The sequence below is a fragment of the Puma concolor genome, chromosome B3, assembly GCF_028749965.1.
Source record: "Puma concolor isolate L17-30 chromosome B3, mPumCon1.1.hap2, whole genome shotgun sequence".
Classification (NCBI taxonomy): domain Eukaryota; kingdom Metazoa; phylum Chordata; class Mammalia; order Carnivora; family Felidae; genus Puma; species Puma concolor.
The window spans coordinates 139,815,201-139,832,460 of record NC_141672.1 but is presented as its reverse complement, the minus strand read 5'-3'; the positions used below and the strand labels follow the sequence as shown (position 1 = coordinate 139,832,460).

The 17,260-nt window shown below is 43.8% G+C and overlaps 1 protein-coding gene and 1 long non-coding RNA gene across 12 annotated transcripts in view; one reads left to right on the top strand and one right to left on the bottom strand.

Moving 5' to 3' along the window:
- LOC147580432 (uncharacterized) overlaps positions 1 to 13,725 on the top strand; it is a 26,221-nt gene extending 12,496 nt beyond the window's left edge. Inside the window, exons 2-3 of the long non-coding RNA XR_015252898.1 lie at positions 12,378 to 12,501; positions 13,692 to 13,725. This is a non-coding gene — a long non-coding RNA (uncharacterized LOC147580432). The remainder of the gene's footprint in view (positions 1 to 12,377; positions 12,502 to 13,691) is intronic.
- The window catches only part of AKAP13 (A-kinase anchoring protein 13), a 335,610-nt gene continuing 331,175 nt past the window's right edge, over positions 12,826 to 17,260 (bottom strand). For all 11 annotated transcript variants that reach the window (XM_086711495.1, XM_086711489.1, XM_086711487.1 and 8 more), the window contains one exon: positions 12,826 to 17,260. In XM_086711495.1, the coding sequence (XP_086567621.1) occupies positions 17,211 to 17,260 (50 nt within the window). In that variant the 3' untranslated portion in view covers positions 12,826 to 17,210.

Here is a 17,260-nt window from a genome sequence, read left to right as displayed (position 1 = left end):
TTGATTATGACATAATGCCCTTTTGCATCTCTTGATACAGTCTATATTTTAAAGTCTAGATTGTCTGATATAAGTATGGCTACTCTGGCTTTCTTTTGTCGACCATTAGCATGATAGATGGTTCTCCATCCCCTTACTTTCAATCTGAAGGTGTCTTTAGGTCTAAAGTGGGTCTCTTGTAAACAGCATATAGATGGATCTTGTTTTCTTATCCATTCTGTTACCCTGGAGCATTTAGTCCACTGATGTTTAGCTGAGTTCTGTAGTTCGGTGGTTCAGGTTGTGTAGATTTTTGTGTTAATCCTCAAATCAGTTTTCTAGGTGTGCAGGATAGTTTAGTGTTGATATGGCTGTATTTCATGGACGTGAGAAGCAAAAAAAAAAACCCCGAAAAACAAACAAACAAAAAACCTTCCATGTTGTTCTGCCATCTTGGCTCCTTCCCTTTAAGATTTTATTTTTAAGTAATTTTTGCACCCAACATGGGGTTTCAACTCAGAACCTTGCAGTCAAGAGTTGCATGCTCTAGTGACTGAGCCAGCAATGTGCCCCTGCTGAGGTCTTTTATAATGAATGGATGTTGGACTTTGTAAAATACAGTTTCAGTGTCTATGAAAATGAGCATATAGTTTTTATCCTTTCTCTTGTTGATGTATCACATTGATTGATTTGCAAATATTGAACCACCCTTGCATCCTGGGAATAAATTCCACTTGCTCTATCATGGTAAATGATTTTTTAAAATATATCGTTGGATGTGGCTTGCTAACTTTTTGTTGGTGATTTCTGCATCTATTTTCATCAAAGGTATTGGCCTGTAGTTCTCTTTTTTTGTGGTGTCTTTTTTTTTTCTAGTGTCTTTATCTGGATTTGGTAGGTTTTTCTGGCCTCATAGAATGGATTTGGAAGCTTTCCTTCTATTTTTTGGAATATTTGAGAACAATAGATATGAACTCTTCTTTAATTTTTTTTCCCAACATGATTGACTTTTATTGCATGAAATACCTTTCTCCGTTATTTATTTATTTATTTATTTATTTATTTATTTATTTATTTATTTATAGGTGCATATGGTTTTTATTTAACATTTCTCAAAAATGAATATAATCCTATCTAATTTCTTTTTTTAAATACAATTTATTGTCAAATTGGCTAACATACAGTGTGTAAAGCATGCTCTTGGTTTTGGGGGTAGATTCCCGTGGTTCATTGTTTCCATACAACAACCAGTGCTCATCCCAACAAGTGCCCTCCTCAATGCCCATCACCCAGTTCCCCTCTCCCCCACCCCTCCATCAACCCTCAGTTTGCTCTCTGTATTAAGAGTCTCTTATGGGCTGACTCCCTCCCTCTCTGTTTGTAACTATTTTTTCCTCTTCCCTTGGTCTTTTATTAAGTTTCTTACGTTCTACATATGAGTGAAAACATGATAACTGTCTTTCTCTGACTTATTTCACTTAGCATAATACCTCCCAGTTACATCCACATTGCTGCAAATGGCATGATTTCATTCTTTCTCATTGCCAAGTAGTATTCCATTGTATATATAAACCACATCTTCTTTATCCATTCATCAGTTGATGGACGTTTAGAATCTTCCCATAATTTGGCTATTGTTGAAAGCGCTGCTATAAACATTGGGCTACCTGTGCCCCTATGCATCAGTACTCCTATATCCCTTGAATAAATTCCTAGTAGTGCTATTATTTGTTGTAGGGTAGTTCTGTTTTTAATTTGTTGAGGAATCCCCACACTGTTTTTCAGAGCGTCTGCACCAGTTTGCATTCCCACCAACAGTACAAGAGGGTTCCTGTTCCTCCACATCCTCACCAGCATCTGTGTTTCCTGAGTTGTTAATTTTAGCCACTCTGATCAGTGTGAGGTGGTATCTCATTGTGGTTTTGATTTGTATTTTCCTGATGATGAGCAAAGTTGAGCATCTTTTCATGTGTCTATTAGCCATTTGGATGTCTTCTTTGGAAAAATGTCTATTCATGTCTTCTGCCCATTTCTTCACTGGATTATTTGTTTTTTGGTTCTTGAGTTTGGTTAAGTTCTTTATAGATTTTGGATACTAACCCTTTATCTGATATGTCATTTGCAAATATCTTTTCCCATTCTGTCGATTGCCTTTCAGTTTTGTTGATTGTTTCCTTTGCAGTGCAGAAACTTTTTATGTTGATGAGGTCCCAATAGTTCATTTTTGCTTTTAATTCCCTTGACTTTGGGGATGTGTCGAGCAAGAAATTGCTGGGGCTGAGGTCAAAAAGTTGTTGCCTGCTTTCTCCTCTAGGGTTTTGATGGTTTTCTGTCTCACATTTAGGTCTTTCATCCATTTTGAGTTTATTTTTGTGTATGGTGTAAGAAAGTGGCCCAGTTTCATTCTTCTGCATGTTGCTGTCCAGTTCTCCCAGTACAATTTGCTAAAGAGACTGTCTTTTTTTTTTAAAACTTTTTTTAATGTTTTTATTTATTTTTGAGAGAGAGAGAAACAGAATATGTGTGGGGGAGGAGCAGAGAGAGAGGGAGGCACAGAATCTGAAGCAGGCTCCAGGCTCTGAGCCATCAGCACAGAGCCTGACGCGGGGCTCGAACTCGTGAACCGTGAGATCATGACCTGAGCTGAAGTCGGACGCTCAACCGACTGAGCCACCCAGGTGCCCCGAGACTGTCTTTTTTCCATTGGATACTCTTTCTTGCTTTGTTAAAGATTAATTGGCCATGCGTTTTGGGGTCCAATTGTGGGTTCTTGATTCTATTCCATTGGTCTATGTGTCTGTTTTTGTGCCAATACCATACTGTCTTGATGATTACAGCTCTGTAGTAGAGGCTAAAGTCTGGGATTGTGATGCCTCCCACTTCCATTTTCATTTTCAGTATTACTTTGGCTATTTGGGGTCTTTTGTGGTTCTATACAAATTTCAGGGTTGTTTGTTCTAGCTTTGAGAAAAATGCCAGTGCAATTTTGATTGGGACTGCATTGAATGTGTAGATTGCTTTGGGTAGTATTGACATTTTAACAATATCTATTCTTCCAATCCATGAGCATGGGATATTTTTCCATTTCTTTGTATCTTCTTCAATTTCCTTCATAAGTTTTCTATAGTTTTCAGCATACAGATCTTTTACATCTTTGGTTAGGTTTATTCCTAGGTATTTTATGGTTCTTGGCGCAATTGTAAATGGGATCAATTTCTTGATTTCTCTTTCTGTTGATTAATTGTTGGTGTATAGAAATGCAACCAATTTTTGTGCATTGATTTTGTGCCCTACGGCTTTGCTGAATTCATGTATCAGTTCTAGTAGCCTTTTTGGTGGAGTCTTTCCGGTTTTCCACATAGAGTATCATGTTGTCTGCCAAAAGTGAAAGCTTGACTTCTTCTTTGCCAATTTTGATGCCTTTTATTTCATTTTGTGGTCTGATTGCTGCTGCTAGGACTTCCAACACTATGTTAAACAACAGTGGTGAGAGGGGACATCCTTGTCATGTTCCTGATCTCAGGGGGAAAGCTTTCAGTTTTTCCCCATTGAGGATGGTATTAGCTGTGGGCTTTTCATATATGGCTTTTATGATGTTTAGGTATGTTCCTTCTATCCTGACTTTCCTGAGGGTTTTTATTAAGAAAGGATGCTGTATTTTGTCAAATGCTTTTTCTGAAGCTACTGACAGGATCAGATGATTTTTATCCTTTCTTTTATTAATGTGATGAATCACACTGATTGATTTGTGAATACTGAGGCAGCTCTGCAGCCCAGGAATGAATCTCACTTAATCATGGTGGATAATTCTTTTTATATGCTGTTGAATTCAATTTGCTAGTATCTGGTTGAGAATTTTTGCATCCATGTTCATCAGGGATAGTAGGCTATAAATCTCTTTTTTTGTGGGGTCTCAGTCTGGTTTGGGAATCAAGGTAATGCTGGCTTCATAGAATGAGTCTGGAAGCTTTCCTTCCATTTCTATTTTTTTGGAACAGCTTGAGAAGGATAGGTATTAACTCTGCTTTAAATGTCTGGTAGAATTCCCTTGGGAAGCCATCTGGCCCAGGACTCTTATTTGCTGGGAGATTTTTGATAATTGATTCAATTTCTTCATTAGTTATGGATCTGTTCAAATTTTCTATTTCTTCTCGTTTGAGTTTTGGTAGTGTGTGGGTGTCTAGGAATTTGTCCATTTCTTCCAGGTTGTCCAGTTTGTTGGCATATAATTTCTCATAGTATTCTCTGATAATTGTATTTCTGAGGGATTGGTTGTGATAAGTCCATTTTAATTCATGATTTTATCTATTTGGGTGCCCTCTCTTTTCTTTTTGAGAAGTCTGTCTAGGGGGTTATCAATTTTGTATATTTTTTAAAAAAACCAACTCTTGGTTTCATTGATCTGTTCTACTGTTTTTTTTTTTTTTTTAGATTCTATATTGTTTATTTCTGCTATGATCTTTATTATTTCTCTTCTTCTGCTAGCCTTGGGGTTTCTTTGCCGTTCTGCTTCTATTTCCTTTAAGTGTGCTGTTAGATTTTATATTTGGGATTTTTCTTGTTTCTCAAGATAGGCCTGGATTGCAATGTATTTTCCTCTTAGGACTGCCTTTGCTGCATCCCAAAGAGTTCACACTGTCGTGTTTTCATTTTCATTTGTTTCCATATATTTTTAAATTTCTTCTTTAATTGCCTTGCTGACGCATTCATTCTTTAATAGGATGTTCTTTAACCTCCATGCATTTGGAGGTTTTCCAAATTTTTCCTGTGGTTGATTTCAAGTTTCATAGCATTGTGATATGAAAATGTGCATGGTATGATCTCAGCTTTTTTATATTCATTGAGGGCTATTTTGTGACCCAGTAGGTGATCTATCTTGGACAATGTTCCATGTGCACTCAAGAAGAATATGTATTCTGTTGCTTTTGGATGGAAAGTTCTGAATATATCTGTCAAGTCCATCTGGTCCAGTGTATCATTCAGGGCCATTGTTTCTGTATTGATTTTCTGTCTAGATGATCTGTCCATTGTTGTAAGTGGGGAATTAATGTCCCCTGCAATTACTACATTCTTACCAATAAGATTGCTTATGTTTGTGATTGTTTTTATATATTTGGGTGCTCTCGAATTGGGTTCATAAACATTTATAATTACTAGCTCTTCTTGATGGAAAGACCCCATAATTATTATATAATGCCATTCTTCATCTCTTGTTACAGCCTTTCATTTAAAGTCTAGTTTGTCTGAGATAAGTATGGCTACTCCAGCTTTCTTTTGACTTCCAGTAGCATGATAGCTAGTTCTCCATCCCCTCACTGTCAATCTGAAGGTGTCCTCAGGTCTAAAACGTGTCTCTTGTAGACAGCAAATAGATGGGTTGTTTTTTTATCCATTCTGATGCCCTATGTTTGATTGGAGCATTTAGTCCATTTACATTCAGGGTTATTACTGAAAGATATTGATTTAGTCTCATTGTGCTATCTGTAGGTTTCATGCTTGTAGTGGTGTCTCTGGTCCCTTATGATCTTTGCAGCATCCACTCACAGAGTCCTCCTTAGGATCTCTTGTAGGGCTGATTTAGTGGTGATGAACTCCTTCAGTTTTTGTTTGTCTTGGAAAACCTTTATCTCTCCTTCTATTCTGAATGACAGCCTTCCTGGATAAAGGATTCTTGGCTGCATATTTTTCCTATTCAGAACATTGAATATTTCCTGCCACTCCTTCTGGCCTACCAAGTTTCAGTAGATAGTTCTGCTACCACCCTTATGTGTCTACCCTTGTAGGTTAAGGCCAATTTGCCCTAGCTGCTTTCAGAATTCTCTCTTTATCTTTGTATTTTGCCAGTTGCACTATGATATGTCATGCAGAAGATCAATTCAAGTTACATCTGAAGGGAGTTCTCTGTGCTTCCTGGATTTCATTGTCTGTTTCCTTCCCCAGATTGGGGAAGTTCTCAGCTCTGATTTGTTCAAGTACACCTTCTTCCCCTTTCTCTCTCTCTTCTGGAACTCCTATGATATGGATATTATTACATTTCATTGAATCACTGTGTTCTCTAATTCTCCCATCATGGTCTAGAAATTTTTTTATCTCTCTTTTTCTCAGCTTCATCTTTTCCCATAATTTTATCTTCTATTTCACTTATTCTCCCCTCTGCCTCTTCAATCCTTGCTGTCACCACCTCTAGTTTATTTTGCACCTCATTTACAGCATTTTTAAATTCATCATGACTATTTTTTAGTTCCTTGATCTCTGTAGCAATAGATTTTCTGATGTCTTCTATGCTTTTTTCAAGCCCAGTGATTAATCTTATGACTATTATTCTAAATTCTTGATGAGATATATTGTTTATATCTGTTTTGATCAATTCTTTAGCTGTAATTTCTTCCTGGGATTTCTTTTGAGGAGAATTCTTCCGTTTCGTCATTTTGGCTATTTTGGTTAGTTTTCTGTCCTTTATGTGTTTTAAAAGCTTGTTATGTGTCCTGCACCTGCGACCACTATTATAGTAAAGAGGGGTCATACGTTGTCCAGAGCCTGGCCCTTCAGGAAGTGTTTTTTGGAGTGTGTTACTTTCTCTCTTTTGTTGCGTCTCTGGTTGCTTTATCTCCCTCCTTGTAGTGATGGTTTGGACCCTCCACCAGGTGTGCTTTGATTTGTTCATTGAAGTAGCCCTGGAAAAGAAAACAAACAAAAAACAAAACAAAAACAAAAACAAAAACCCCACAAAAAGCCCCCAAAACACCAGCAACAACAAAAAAATGATGAGGTGGGGCAGTGTTGATGGAAGAGGCCTTATCCCATACAAAGAGAGAAATGACAGGGGTGAGGAACAAGAAAAGAAAATTGACCAGGCAGAGAAACAATACGGCTTAATCCAGAAAGGGAGAGAGAGAGAGAGAGAGAGAGAGAGAGAGAGAGAGGAAAATAAAGAAAGAGATATAGAAAAGGTTTATATAGATTAGATTAAATATATATATATATATATATATATATATATATATATATATATATATATATGTCTGCTTAAACAAACCAACAACCCGAATAGCCAGACTAGAGGAGGGAAGAGATAAGAAGGAGAAAAAGAAGAAAAAAACCCCCATATATGTAATAAAAATTGTCCAAGAATTAAATCAGGAAATGCAAAACCGCTAGGGGCCTTGGAAGCAGTGGCAGCGCTGGTCTGGAGGAGGCGTTTTGTTCATCCCAGTCAATCCCACCCCAGTAGATCCACAGTTAGCAGGTGTGGAGGGGTGTGGCTTGGTGTGGGCGGGTCCTGCCTCCCCTGTGGCCCCGCGGTCAGTTCCCTGAGGTCCCACCTTATTGGTGATTGGGAGAAAAATGGTGACACCCCAGTCTCTCCTCCATGGACCGGGTGTCCCAAACCACTCTGTTCAGGTCGTTCTCACTGTGCTGCAGTCACAAACGAGGTGGTTTGTCCCTCTCTGTTGATGCCCACACCTCCCTGGCACTCAGCTGGGATGTAAACCCCAGTGTCTTAAAGGGTCCCGTTCTGTACACCCTGGTTTCAGGGAAAAGCCCCTCTGTGCTGCCGATATATGACCTCTGGCTGGTGGACACAGGCAGTCCTTGTCCTTTGAATGGTTATATACCTTCTTCCCACAGCACTCCAGGTAGAGGACCGCTTTCTCTCCCTGCAGACTATGCCCTTGACCTAGGTATCAAACCCGGGGCTGGCTCCCCTCCTCCCAAGGCGCACGAACAGGGCAGCCGGACCCAGTCCCGAGAAAACCCAGCAGTTAGAGATTGGATCTTTGTCCATCCCAGTCCGTGGGTTTTCTCTAGTTCAGATACAGTCCTATACTTCCCCAGCCTCTCTTTCTCTTTGTCTCTCTGCAGAAGGGAATCCCTCCCATCTGTGCCTATGCCACCTGTTTTATCTCTCCCAGTTCACAATCATACACCTATGGCCCACCAGGTTGTCCCCGTGGGCCCCTGGAGATGTCTCTGTCACTCTGCAGCCGGGACTCTTGGAATTCAAAGTCCTTTAGCCTCAACACTGGTGTGTTTGAGGGACAAGGGAACTGCGGATCCCCCTACTTCTCTGCCATGTTGGATCTCCCATGAACTCTTCTTTAAATGTTTGGTAGAATTCACCTGTGAAGCTATCTGGTCCTAGAAAATTGTTTGTTGAGAGTTTTTGATTACTGATTCAATTTCATTGCTGGTAATCGGTCTGTTTAAATTTTCTGTTTCTTTCTGATTCAGTTTTGAGAGGTTATATGTTTCTAGGAATTTATCCATTGTTTTCTAGGTTGTCCAATTTGTTGGTATATAGTTTTTCATAATATTCTCTTAGAGTTGTTTCTATTTCTGTGGTGTTTGTTGTTACTTCTCTTTCTTTTGTGATTTTGTTTGAGTCCTTTCTCCCTCTCCCTCCCTCTCTCTCTCTCTCTCTCTCTCTCCTGGCTAGAGGTTGATCACTTTTGTTTATCTGTTCTATTGTTTATTTGTAGTTTCTATTATTTATTTTTGCTCTAATCTTTATTTCCTTTTCTTGTTTAGCGTTTTGTTTGTTCTTTTTCTAGCTCCTTTAGGTGAAAGGTTAGGTTATTTGAGATTTTTCTTGCTTCTTGAGGTCAGCCTGTGTTGCTAAAAACTTCTCTCTTAGGACTGCTTTTGCTGCATCCCAAAGATTTTTGACCATTGTGTTTCCATTTTCATTTGTCTTTATGTATGTTTTGATTTCCTCTGGGATTTCTTGGTTGACCCATTCATTGTTTAGTAGCACGTTATTTAACCTCCATGTATTTGTGGTCTTTCCAGGTGTGTGTGTGTGTGTGTGTGTGTGTGTGTGTGTGTGTGTGTGTGGTTGTAGTTCACAGCACTGTTGTCAGAAAAGATGCATGGTATGACTGAACTTTTTGAGTTTGTTGGGACTTGTTTTGTGGCCTACTATGTGACCTATTCTGGAGAATGTTACATGTGCATTTGAAAAGAATGTGTATTCTGCTGTTTTAGGATGGAATATTCTGAATATATCTGTTAAATCCAGTCTGGTCCAGTGTGTCATTCAAAGCCATGGCTTCTGTTTATTTTCTGTCTGGATGATCTGTCCATTGACATAAGTGGGGTGTTAGTCTTTTACTGTTATTATAATACTATCAATTATTCCATTTATGTTTGTTATTAACTGTTTTATGCGTTTGAGTGTTCCTAAGTTGTGTGAATAAATATTTACAATTGTTGTATCTTCTTGTTGGATTCTTCCCTTTAGGATTATATAGTGTCATTCTTTGTGTCTTGTTACTGCCTTTATTTTAAAGTCTATTTTGTCAACGTTAAGTATTGCTACTCTGGCTTTCTTTTGACATCCATTTGCATGAACAATGTCTCTCTATCCCCTTTCTTTTTTTTTTTTTTTTAAGTTTATTTATTTATTTTGAGAGAGCAAGAGAGCGAGCATGAGTGGGAGAGGAGCAGCAAGAGAGGGAGAGAATCCCAAGGAGGCTTTGCACTGTCATCATGGAGGCCGACATGGGGCTTGAACCCATGAACTTGTGAGATCATGACCTGAGCTATCAAGAGTTGGACACTTAACCAATTGAGCCACCCATGCACTCCTATCCCCTTTCAAAATTTTTTTTTTTTCAACGTTTATTTATTTTTGGGACAGAGAGAGACAGAGCATGAACGGGGGAGGGGCAAAGAGAGAGGGAGACACAGAATCGGAAACAGGCTCCAGGCTCTGAGCCATCAGCCCAGAGCCTGACGCGGTGCTCGAACTCACGGACCGCGAGATCATGACCTGGCTGAAGTCGGACGCTTAACCGACTGCGCCACCCAGGCGCCCCTCTCCTATCCCCTTTCAATCTGCAGATGTCTTTAGGTCTGAAATGAGTCTTTTGTAGGCAGCATATAGATGAGTCTTTTTTAAATCTACTCTTACCCTGTATCTTTTGATTGGAGTGTTGAATCCATTTATATTCAAAATGATTATTGATAGATATATATTTATTGCCATTTTGTTACTTGTGGTAGTTTTTGTATTTTATCTTTGGCCCTGTCTTGCTCTCTTTTATGGTTTACTGATTTTATTTAGTGATATATTTGGATTTCTTTGCGTATCTATTAGTGGTTTTTGATTTGTGGTTACCATTAGCTTTGTACCTTCTGCATGTAACAGTCTATATTAAGTTGATGGTCACTTAGTTTGAACCCATTCTTTACTCCTCTCCCCCTCATATTTTAGGTATATGGTGTCTGTCATAACTTTGCATCTTTTTATTTTGAGTCCCTTGACGGGTTTTTATGGATATATTTACTTTTACTGCTTTTGTGCCTCCTACTTTTCTTACTCCTACTTAGGGTCTTTCCTTTACATTCAAAGAATCCTCTTTAATATTTCTTTAGGACTGGTTTAGTGGCCATGAACTACTTTAGTTTTTGTCTGAGAAACTCTATCTCTCCTTCTATTTGGATGATGGACTTGATGGCTAGAATATTCTTGGCTGCAGATTTTTTTTCCTTTAGTACTTTGAATATATCATGCCACTCCCTTCTAGTCTCCAATGTTTCTGCTGAAAAATCTGCAGATGGCCTAATAGAGTTTCCATTGTGTGTAACTGTTTTCTCTTGTTGCTTTTACCATGGTCTTTATCACTACTTTTAGTCATTTTAATTACTGTATGTTTTGGTGTGGCTCTCCTTGAGTTGATTTTGTGGGGGGCTCTCTGTGCCTCCTGGATCTGGATACGTTTCCTTCCCCAGATTTGGGAAGTTTCCAGCTGTTACTTAAGTAAATTTTCTGACCCCTATTCTCTGTCTTGTCCTTCTAGGTCCTGAGAAATGTGAATGTCGTTATGCTTGATGGAATCACTGAACTCCTTAAGTCTAGTTTTACTTTGTTTTTTTCTCTCACTTGCTCAGCTTGATTGCTTTCCATCACAATCCTCCAGGATGCTGATCTGTTCTTCTAATTCCTCTAGTTTATTCCATCTAGTGGAGTTTTAAGTTCATTTATTGAGTTCTTCATCTCTGGTTCTTTTTTTATGTTTTCTGTTTGCTAAGGACCTCAGTGAGATCCTCCACTCTTAAGTCCTGTGAGTACCTCTACGATCATTACTTTAAGTTCTCTATCAGGCATATTACTTTTCTCTGCTTCGCTTAGGTCTCTTGTGGTCTTGTCTGTTCTTTCATTTGGGGCAGGCTCCTCTGTTTCCTCATTTTGTCTAAGTCTCTGTTTCTATGGGTCAGGAAAGTCAGCTACACCTCCTGCTCTTGAAAGTAGTGGCCTTGTGAAGGAAGAGGTCCTGTGGTGCCCCGCAGTGCAATGTCCCCTTTTCTCCAGGACCTGGTGCTTCCGGGGTGTCTCCTGTGTGTGTTGCATGCACCCTGCTGTTGTGGCTGAGCCTCTTTTCAGTTCAATCACCTGCAGCGGGCAGGGTTTGGTGCCCGTGTTGCTAACGGGCCAGTCTGTGGCTGCCGTGGGCTTGAGTCAGACCAGATGTCTGCCCCCTACCCACTGCTAGGGCTGCAGTCTGTGCGTGTGTGCACGTGTGTGTGGCTGTCTTTCCCACTCCCTGGGGTAGGAGTCTCCCGAGTGGTGCTGGCTCATGTACGTGCTGCTTACACACTGTGAGGCTTGCGGCACTGCTTTGGGTGGGCTCCCGCCAAGTATATTGGAGGGTGTGGGCAGGACGTAGCGTCGGCAAGGCTGGCATAGGCCTTCTGGGGGAGGGGCCTGCAGCGCCAGGACTGAGGTAGGCCTGGCTGCAGGGGGTGGGTCTGCCCAAGTGCAGGGGGAGGTGAGGTAGGGTCTTAGCAAATTAATGAATTATCGGTGTGGTGGTTCCTGCAGGTGTGTGTGTGTGTGTCTGTGTGTGTGTGGATGCTGGGGGCAGGGGAGGGAAATGGCACCTGCCAGCTCCTTTGTGGATGAGACTTCCTGGATGAGTCTCCCCGTGATCTCTGCCCCTCCTGCAGACACTCAGATAATAACTCTCCCTCTCCCGTTTGGCTCAGGCAGTTTCAAACTGCTCCCTCTACACTGTATCTCCGTGGGCTATTTGCTGTGCTGTCTCTTTAAGGGAGGGGGCTCAGGCCCTTCTGGTTTTCAAAGCAAAACGTTATGGGGACTTGTCCTCCCCATGTGGGCTCCCTGGTGCGACAGTCTGTTTCCCTCCCTCCCGTGGATGTCTGTGGTCTATGTAGCTCCGGGCAGTGTCTCTCCCTTCCCTACGGTTTTTGATACGGCTTCTTTCCTACATTTCATGGAGTCTGTCCTGCTGCTGTCCTTGCAAGTCGTCCTGGGGGCTGGTACGGGGTGGAGAAAGTTGTCAAAGGCAGGCAAACTAATACTTTTTACAGAGTAAAATCTATAGCAAAGGGCAATTTTGCTGCACTGATTTAACTGGAAATAATTTTGACTCCAGGCACAAACCCCATGACTTCAGGGCTGGTCAGTTACCCCCTGGGGTTTTGCCTCTGGGCCCCAGGAAAATGTCTCCGAGGAACCACTGAGCACTTATGGAGTCTTCCCAACTTCTGTTCCTAGAGGTATGTTAGAAACACAAATTCCCTTTGGGGAGAAGGTTTTTTTTTTTTTGAGAGAAGAAGTATGAGCAGGGGAGGGACAGAGAGAGAATTCCAAGAAGGCTCTGCACCATCAGCACAGAGCCCAACATGGGGCTCGAACTCATGAACCGTAAGATCATGACCTGAGCCAAAATTGAGCATTACTTGGAGGCTTAACCAAAGTAGCCATCCAGGCACCCTGGGGAGAAGGCTCTCCGTAGGGTAGGGGGTACCCCTTTACCAGGAGCCCAGAGTATCTTGGCACTCCCTCCAGGAAGCCCACAGAGAAATACAATACAGCAACAATTGAGACTTAAGGGACATTTATTTTTTTGAAAGGGTGGAGGGGACTTTACAAGAGAGTCTGAAGCCAATAACTAGAAAGGAAGATAAATAAAATACAAAGCCAGTATGGTGTGGCAAAATCCCAGAAAACACACTGAAAAAAAATTTTTACAGTTTAAAACTGTTTTACTTTATACATAATTACAAATTAATATACAGCATCTGGGTTTTAACCCCTTTGTATTTCAAAGAATCTAGCATAGAAATGTTCGTATAGCATCTGAAAACAACAGAAGCAGAGGTATAAGGTGTACGGGGGTCGGCCTCCTGCATATCTGGGCGTCCCCCCGCGCCCCCGGCAGGTAAGGACACAGAAAACCACAGGCTAAACCGTGACCACGGGCGAGCTGACCGGGCGGCTCCCTGTCAGGTGGCTGCAAGAGACAGGAGAGCTCAGGCTGGGGGAGTCTCTGGGGGGGGGGGGGGGGGGGGAAGAGGCCGGGTTGGGGGGCAGCGCCCTCTGCTGGACAGCAGCGAGGCGCCCCCAGCACAGGCCGGGCTTGGCTGGGTGTGTGGAGCAGGTTGTCAGGGTCTGTGGCCGGAGGACTTTAGCCAGTTGGGTTTGCCCGGCTTTGAACCTTAGCGAGATGGAGAAGTAATTCAAGGCCTGTCAATCTTTGCACAAATTAAATTAGATGATACAACGAAAGAAAAGCCTTTTTTTTCCCCCTTCCTATTTTTTTTTTTCCTTTTATGGCAGCATGAAAATACTTTCTAACACCTGGCCAGCAGGTGGTAGATTCCAAAGGTCCTGGGTGACTAGGAATGTTAGGCTATGCTGGAAGAAAAATCAAGACACAAACCGCAACCCTCCTCTTTGTCTGCAGATCAGCGAGAACGACGCGCTGGGCTGGGAACCGGCGACCAGCACGTGTGCATCCCAACGGAAGGCAGGCAGGCCACACGTCTCTCTCAACCACTGCCACCATCTAAGCTGAGGGATGTTTCTGGGCTTCCAAATCCCAAGGGCGTCCGAGCACTGGCAGGAGTCCAGCACTGTCTGGGGTCCCCACCAAACCACCCTGTATATACGGTCACCGAAGCCCACTCACTAGAATAGGCTCTCCAAGCCCTGCGCGGGGCCTGGCTGCCCTCTGGGCACAACTGTGCACCCATCAACACCGGGGTGGACGGCAGCCCCGTGCAAATACCAAAGTCCTCGGGAAGAAAGAACGGGCTTCGGAAAAGCAACTTTAGAGACCAAGGGATGAAATACCAAGTACTTCTGTGAACGTCAATTCCTGGACCAAGTCCTGGCTTCTAAGGTATGATTTTCCACCCTTCACTTAAGGCGAAACCTGCTTTATCAAACCCCCACACACCTGCCCCCCATAAAGGTAAAACAAACCCCATGGGTCTTAAAATTTTGTGCTGATACCAGGGGTTAGGCAAGATAATGAGGGAGAACATTCTCGAAGGGACAACTTTCAGTGGTGCTACCCTGAGACGTAAGAGGGAAAAAGGTAGGATTCGTACCTTTTCAAAAAACAAAACAACCCCCCCAAACTTGATAAGGACTTCTGCCCCACAGACAGCTCTCGTGGGGGTAGAGAGTGGAATGTTGGCAAAGGCTGAATTATGGCAAACTGCAGGTTTTTACCCCGCCTCCACGAACATAGCCGATTGTCTCAAAAATGAAGCCGACAGATGAGAGCAGTTAAAGTGCACATGTCACCCACCTGGGATGACAGCTTCTGAGATGATAGAAGTTTTGAGAAGGATGCAGCCTCCTTCCAGGAAATTCACTAGACTCTGGGGACTCTGGATGGTTGTCTCTATCTGTCCCCCCAAACTTAAACGCAACGTCAGGCATCTGCATTCTTGAGCCTGGTGGACAAGTGTGGTACCCTACCAGGGGGACACAATGGAACACCGGGTCGGAGCCACCCTGGCAGACAACCCCTTCTCACAGGAAACGAGGGCTCACGACTCGGGCCCCAGAGCGGCTCTCCAGGTCACAAGCAGCAACAATCCAGGCAGTTCTGCAAGCACAACAACGTCCCCCGGAGTTCAGTTTCACGGGGGAAAGAGGAGAAAGGCACGTCAGAGCACAGGTCTTAGGAAGCAGTTCTCTCTGTGCTGCAGACCACATTGTGCGAGAGGGCAGGCCAGGTGGACGCAGGAAGCTACTTTCCAATTCTGATTCCACACTGGTCCAACCACAACACAACCGAGTGGAGTTCCTGGGGTGTGGGGGCAGGTGAAATCTGTCTGGAAAAAACACCAGCCAAAACAACTTAAACCTTCGAGCAGATTGGGAGTAAAAGGCACCTTCAAATCGCCATTGAGCTGGGCAGCAATGGACAGAAGCCCAGTGTCCATGGCGACTCTGTGGGGAGAACATGGGGAGGCCTGGCCTATGTGGACACAGAGCAGGAACGCAGGCTTCATCCGTCGGGGCCATTCCCCCCAGCAGAGTGCTTCTGGGGGGGCGGGGGAACGTGGAGCCCCACAGGGGAACCTGAGTTGGGGATGAGGACAGCCAGCCGGGCTCCATGTGGACTGGAGGAGAACCGTGGCAGGCAGGGCTGTAGCTCAGAGCTGTATGGGCTGGTGCAAGGAAGTCCTCTACCTTAGGGTCTTGGGCGGGGGTGAGGGGGGGTACATCGTAGTTCAAAAGATTAGTTGGTTTGGTTCTGAGAGTCTGTTTCTGAAGGCTAGATCTCCAGGACAGAAAGAGGCAAATGTAACCCACAGGTGGCATTTCTCGACTCTCAAGCAAGGAAGACAACCCTAGAGCAAAGAAGGGAGGTGGGGTAGGAGGAGGGAAGGACACGGACCCCTGCCCCAACCCTTAATTTTCTTTTGGGCCCTCAAGGCACTTGGACAGACACTGAGGAGTGAGCCGCACTGCTGGCTCATCAAGTTCCTCGTGGATCGGAGAGCTGAAACCGTTGGGCCGGTATGTTTACCCTTAACACACACACACACACACAAATAAATAAACAAATCTAAGCTAAAAATTTTAAAGCAGACCTCTTTCAAATAAACTGAAAGATAAATATCTCCATCTGCAAGGCCAGCTTGCAATTCATCAACAAGCACCAAGTTACAGATTTTGCTTTTCCAACAAGTATGTCCCAAGACCCATGCTCCTGAGAGGCACTAAGCAGGAATCAAAGGGCGCACTGAAAGCACAGACTTTTCTAGGCTGTCCCCCTGCAGGGAAGCAGTGAATCCAGCAGGCACACGGGCCTCAGAGGGAACTCTACGAACTGTCCTGCTCCAACCAGCTGGTGACGAGCCTCGAGCAGACACGGATCACCCACGGTGGGGAAAAGACAAAGAAAGACCACGCAGCATTTGTGGCACCTTCAAGGGGTGACCTACAACAACCAACAGACCTTCAGACTGGAAAAAGGTTTTAAGAGATCAAATTCTGCCGAGGCCCCCAAGACAGAATGAAAACGTTTCTGAGCCACACCTGGGCCAGTGCTTCCCTCGGTCTACACTGGTGGAAATTGCTCACACGGGCTGAACTCCTTCACCTGAACCTACTCAGCCGGTTGTCCTGGTAACAGGGGTGGGGACAACCTCGCTGCCGGAGCTGTAGCTTTTCCCTTGGGAGGTTGCCAGGAGGCTGTGGGTCAGTGACAACCAAAAAGTGTCACAATGCAGGAAAAACAGGAAGCCAGATTAGGATTTCTTTGGATTGGATGTTGAAATTAGATTTTTTTTTTTTTTTAAATAGCTGAAATCCCCAAATCAGGATGGTGCAGATCATGTACATATATATGCTCTTTGAACACATCACACCTTCTCTCACTGGTTTTCACAAACGTTCGCCCTCCCTTCCAAAATGAAATGAGAAATACATGCAAAAAGGGGTGAGGTGTGCACGGGGTAAGGTTCTGGGAAAACCGCTGCAGAGGACCGGGGGAGCCCCAAGTGCCCACACGCTACCTGAGCAGGCCGGGCAGCACTTTCATTGCCGAGCCGGTGCCTGCCACGGAGGGTGCCCGTTTCCGGCAGACCCTACGTGTCCATGCAGACGGGTACCGGGTACGCACACGGACAAAGTCCCACTATCTGCTTGTCGGACTGCTGTGTCCCCCAAATAAAAGGCAGGGATAACTTCAGACCTTATTTGGAAACCTCTTTCAGCCTTTAGGAGTTCCTGACGTGCCCCAAACCAGTGCCCGGACCACTGAAACATCCTCAGTGGAGCCGTTGGCTGCCACCAATGCCACCAGCCCCGGGCTCCCACCCCACCCTGACATTCGAGACCATCTGTTCCTGGTCCAGGGCCCTGGTCTCCTGGCATGGGCGTCCACGGTAGGAGAGCACACCCAGGAACGGCAGGACAGTGGGGAGCTGGCAGCCACGGGCCGGGACAGAGGGCAGGGTCAGCAGAAGATCTCTTCACCCTCTGTGGGCACTTCTGATGCGGGGCCAT